A 5,286-nucleotide genomic window follows, 5' to 3' on the forward strand; every position below is an offset into this window, starting at 1 on the left:
GACTGAGGGAGCCAGGAGTTATAAATACTGAAGTATGAATGAGTAATATCACTAAAGTGAAATTATTTTTTATTAGAAAGTAAATGCAAAAATGAAGTGAAATGTCATTTTGCTGGCAGAGTAAATATGAAATTTGGCTAAACTATAAGTTCTTTTACACATGGTCCTATACCCAATTCTTAAAAGTCTATCTACTCAATGCACCAGTTAAGTTCTTCCCAGAGGTATCATCTTATTTCTAAGTTGGCATATAGGGTAGCACACATACACATTCTACACCCATATTTTGACCAGATATTGTGGAGGTGACAGCACACTGCTAGTCTGGTACCTTAGAAAACTTTTCTGTAATTTTTTAGAAATTTAATCTCTGGGGAATAGCAAGAGTCAGCTGTATATTTTAAAGTTGGAATTGTGACAAATCTCAGGGCTGCTGGGTGCAGCACATGGCTCTTCTTCTGTAGTTCAGTGGCCATGCCTTTCTAACAGCGTCCTTCCTTGGGAAGACTGATCAGAAAATGCCAAAAACATCAACTAAAATAAAATAATCAGAACAAATAAAACTAGTATTTTTTCGCAGGCCTCCCGAAGAAATACTTCATAGTCCATTAATAGAATTGGATTTACCTCCGGGGATCATTAAGTCAGAAGCAGACATTCTATGTTAACCTCCCCTTTTACAGTGGATGATTAAAATTAGAACACACCCCAGCAGAAAGTCCGACTTCTTTTAAAAGAAGAACAGCTGCAGAGGGGGGAGGAGGGGGACGGAGGCAAGTCTTCCACGGAGAGGTTGAAACCCCGTTGGGCTCTCAGAAATGATTTGTGCATTTGTGTCTCTTTTTGTTCAACACGATCTTTCCTGGACTCATTTTCAACCCACTCCCTGCGTGTGCGGAGCCCACTCTGCAGTCACGGAGCCACCTGGCAGCCGGGTCTTGTGGATTTCCGACGCGGGGCCAGCCGGGGAGGGAAAAGTGCCTGTGTCTCTCCCAGCGCCCAGCCGCAGGGTCTCCTGCGAGGGTCCGCGGCCGGAGGCTCTGTGGAAACCACTGCGTCTTTACACCTCTCGGCTTCCTAGAGACCCTGTCGCCCGGAATGGGCTTGCGGGGCCGGAAAAGGCTTGGGGGAAGGAATTAGCGCGCGTTATATTAGTTTAAAGCTGAATAGGGCACAACAAAAACACTGGACTGTTGGTGAGGACGAAAAGGAAGAAAAACAATGAAGGAAAGGCAAACACCTTGGAACTGCGGGGGACTTAAAAAAAAATCAAATGTGAAGATAGCTCAGGTTTTCCGCTGCTCCTCCCCCACCCCGCTTCCACCATCCAAGTGTTCGAAAGCGGGTGAGAATCCAACTAAAATTGAGAGAGAGACACAGAGACAGACAGGGAAAGAGAAATCCTTAATAGTGGCAGTATAGCATTCGTCCTGGTATTATTAATGTGCCTGTTCCCAACTCATCGTGCCCCTCAAATTGTGTCTGGCACGCTCCTGCCTAGCCAGTCCAATCTATCTGCCACCCAGCCACTAGCATCCAAGAGTTATGCAGATGTTTATGGCTAAGGAAAAATTTCAGTTATGCATCCTTGTATTTTTAAATACTGACTGTAAGTGATTCAAGTATAACCCTTTGTAAAACGCTTTTCTCTTTGACACGTTGAGGGGGTTGAGAGAGGAAAACCCGAAGTGGATTCCCCTTTCCCAACCCCTCTGCCACCCACCACCTCCGCCCACACCCTCCCAGCGTCAGGGCCTTGGCTGTCCCTCGGCTCTTCACCCAGGCAGTGAGGATCTACGTGCCGGACCCTCGCCTGGGCTTGGCCTAACTTTGCTCAGAGTTGGGTCTTGGCTGTCAGCTTGGATGCGAAGGAAACTGTTTAAAGGAGAAGCACAGCTCGCTCGCTCTCTCCCTCTCTCTGCAGTTCACTTCTCTCATCTTTGCTAGTGGGAACCACATCAGGAGAATTCAGAATTTTAGAAGCTTGAATTTGGTTGAAGCCCAACCTGGGTTCCTTCCACCCTTAGGTGTTCAAGGGCCCCCGCCCCCACGGTTCCGCTCGCCAGGCTGTGTTAGAGGGCGAACAGTTTCCTGGTGACAGCTTCACTGAAATAAATCTGTAGGAAAGAGTCCTGGGAGATGCGGGAGGCCCTTAGACCGGTCCCCGCTTGTCCCCTGCTGGAAGCTATCAATCAGGAGTCCCTTTGCGCGGTGTAGGCGCTCTAGAGAAGGCCAAGAGCCTCAGGCAGAGCTTTGTCTGAAGGAGCCTTTTCTCCTTGCAGACTTTAAAACCCAGAGGAGTGCGGAGACGCAGCCCGAAGGAGAGAACAACAGCCGAGCTGAGGGCGAAGTCTAACAGCGCGAGGCCTGGGCCACTGGAGAAAAGGGGACACCGAACGGCAGAGGTTTACTTGCGGCCCGCACGCTGGCACCAGGGAGGCTCGCTGAGGTCAAGGCGCTGTTCTGGAAGCTCAGTCGCCTTTGAAAAGTGCCAGGTCGGCTTGAATGTGAGCCTCGGAGCCTGGCCTCCCGGGAGCGAGGTCGTGGGGCTTGTGGAAGGGGCGCACGACCCCCAAGTGACATCTATAGACCTGGCATCCGAATAAGCAATCGCTTGGGGCCAGCCCTAAAGAGTTATACGGGAGGATGTGCAGGAAAAGAATGGCATACTTGGAAAGTTGTTAACTTAAAGAAGAGAGGAGGAAAGAAAGAAGGAGAAAGAGAGAAGAGTGAAGAGAGGAGAGAGGAGAGGAGAGAGGAGTGAAAAGAGGAGAGAGGAGAGGGGAGAGAGGAGAGGAGAGGAGGGAAAGAGAGAGAGGGAGAGGAGGGAGGGAGGGAGGGAGGGAGGGAGGGAGGGAGAGAGAGAGAGAGAGAGAGAGAGAGAGAGAGAGAGAGAGAGAGAGAGAGTTGGCTCTAGTGTGTGTTGGGTGCTATACCCAACACACACTCTGCCGGCCCTTCGGAAATCCAGTCCGGGCTTTGCTCTGCGCCCACAGCCCGACGTAGCCCGGCCTCTGTTGAGAGCCAATCAAACCGCGCCTCTCAGCACGTGGAGGAGAGAGACTCCAGCGCTCCGCGCCCGCTGCTCACTACACTTGTTAAGGCTTGTCCTGAGCGCGGAGAGGGCGAGCTCAGGCTGCTGGCAGGGCGGGAGCCAGCAGTCGGCATCCGAGGGAGGCTGAGAGGCAATAACGCAGTAATATCCGTTATAACCAGCCATCTAACCAACCCCCAGCACTCTCTCTCTCTCTCTCTCTCTCTCTCTCTCTCTCTCTCTCTCTCTCTCACACACACACACACACACACACACACACACACACCCCACCCGCCGCCAGGAGAGGCAGCCAGCGACCCTCTCTGTGCCCAGGGAAAAAGCCCCAGCCATGAGCAATCAGTACCAGGAGGAGAGCTGCTCCGACAGGCCGGAGTGCAAAAGTAAATCTCCAACTTTGCTCTCCTCCTACTGCATCGACAGCATCCTGGGCCGGAGAAGCCCGTGCAAAATGCGGCTGCTAGGAGCCGCGCAGAGCTTGCCTGCCCCGCTGGCCAGCCGCGCTGACCAGGAAAAGGCCGTGCAAGGTAAGGCTGTGCCTATTAGGCACCTGCAAAGAGCGCTGGGCATTGGTTTGGATGTTTTCTGTTTGGGGAGCAAGAGGCTTGGGGCTTGTCAAGTTGGAGACCAGGAAAGAAAAGGGGACAGCTCTGAGGCCTGGTGCCTCAGAGGAGCTCTGAACATCTCACTAGGGACTGTCTCTCCTCAGCTCTCCTCTGCTTCCGGAAAATGCAGAGGTCCAGCTTCGCTTCAGGGACTCTTAGCTTCTCTTGTCGGTGGATAGGTGGTTTAACAGTTGCTTTGGGTGGCTTTTGATATTCTGTGAAGAGGGCCAGTGGGTGAGGAACAGCAGTTACCTACCCTCTTAGACCCCTGCAGCAACAACTTGATGGAGACAGAAACCCAAAGGCTGGTGAATGGGGGATCTCCAGGCAGGGAGAGCCCTGGCCTTTTCTCCTTGGAAGATTTCTTTATAAGTCGTGGTTTACTATCTTTTTAAAAATTGTACATTACTCGTGGCCTTTTAAACCCAAGCATTACAGAAAACATTTCCCTGGGATGCTCCCAATGCTTCTTATTGTGTCTGAAATGTATGAAATGTGCGGCTGCTGGGTACTAGCTTTCCTTCTGCTGTTATTTTTAAAAAGAGTTGAGCAGTTGAGAGATATGTAAAAGGTTTTATTAATTAAAAATACCAGAACTACCATTTTGCCCCCAACCGGTTACACTCAAATTTCGCCTTGAGCTGGGTGCAAAGGTGTTATAGGGAAAGAGCTGCTTGTGCTTTTTTGTTTTTGTTTTTTTAATTCCAAAACAGCGGTCCAGCCGCAATGCTGCTGAGGAGACAGGAGCGAACCGTGGAGAAATGACTGTTTCAAACAAAATTGACTTTTCTTTTTTTAGCCTTCAGTGGCACCTGTGTCAGGGCTTCTTCCTAGGGAAGGAGCCGCCTCTGCCTGTTGCACCCTCTTCTGTCCCCATCCCAGGCCTTTCCCAGCACATTTTCGCTAGAGTGATTTTATAGTGCTAAGTCTCCCGCCCTCCTCCCGCTGTGGGCTTTGGGGGACCAGGTCAGACAGGGGCCGATTCGCCCCGCAGGGGTCGCCCGCTAAAGGGCAGCATCTTTCTTGCCAGCCTGTGGTCCTGTGGTGGACCAGCGGGCAGAGGTCGTGCGCAAAGTTTTCGGAGTTTTTTGTTGTTGTTTTTTTTAAGTTGTTGAATGATTTTGGATTCTCCTCTGCCCCAAAACGGGAAGAAATGAAAAAAGTGAGGGAGGAGTCTGGGGGAAAGAAAAAGGAATGGAAGGAAGGAGAGGGAAGGGAATACACGCGAAAAGAGAAAGGAAGAATAGGCAAGAGGCAGCAAAAGATGAAGAATGAGGGAAGAAATAAAAAGCTAAAAGAATGAGAGGAATAGGTAAAAGAAGAATAAAGGACACAGTGAGAGGGAAAGGAGGGGAGGGAGAAGGGGAAAACAAACAAGAGATAAGGGCGTCAAGGCTGCGCTCGTCTGGGCCTCGGCCTGGGGACTGCGGCCATTCTGGAGGGGATTCCCAGGCGCGCTGGCGCGCTGACCCCTCTCCCTTGCCCGCAGGCTCCCCCAAGGGCAGCGGCGCCCCATTCGAGGCTGAGCTGCACCTGCCGCCCAAGCTGCGGCGCTTGTACGGTCCCGGCGGGGGCCGCCTCCTCCAGGGCGCAGCAGCAGCGGCGGCGGCGGCGGCCGCGGCGGCGGCG

At 51.8% G+C, this 5,286-nt stretch overlaps 1 protein-coding gene across 2 annotated transcripts in view; it reads left to right on the forward strand.

The window, feature by feature from the left end:
• Positions 1 to 3,383: 3,383 nt before the first annotated feature.
• Positions 3,384 to 5,286, forward strand: part of Arx (aristaless related homeobox) — an 11,120-nt gene continuing 9,217 nt past the window's right edge. For both annotated transcript variants that reach the window (XM_012514787.2, XM_004631368.2), the window contains exons 1-2: positions 3,384 to 3,579; positions 5,147 to 5,285. In XM_012514787.2, the coding sequence (XP_012370241.1) occupies positions 3,384 to 3,579; positions 5,147 to 5,285 (335 nt within the window). The remainder of the gene's footprint in view (positions 3,580 to 5,146; position 5,286) is intronic.

Source organism: Octodon degus, unplaced genomic scaffold, assembly GCF_000260255.1.
Source record: "Octodon degus isolate 3935 unplaced genomic scaffold, OctDeg1.0 scaffold00041, whole genome shotgun sequence".
Classification (NCBI taxonomy): domain Eukaryota; kingdom Metazoa; phylum Chordata; class Mammalia; order Rodentia; family Octodontidae; genus Octodon; species Octodon degus.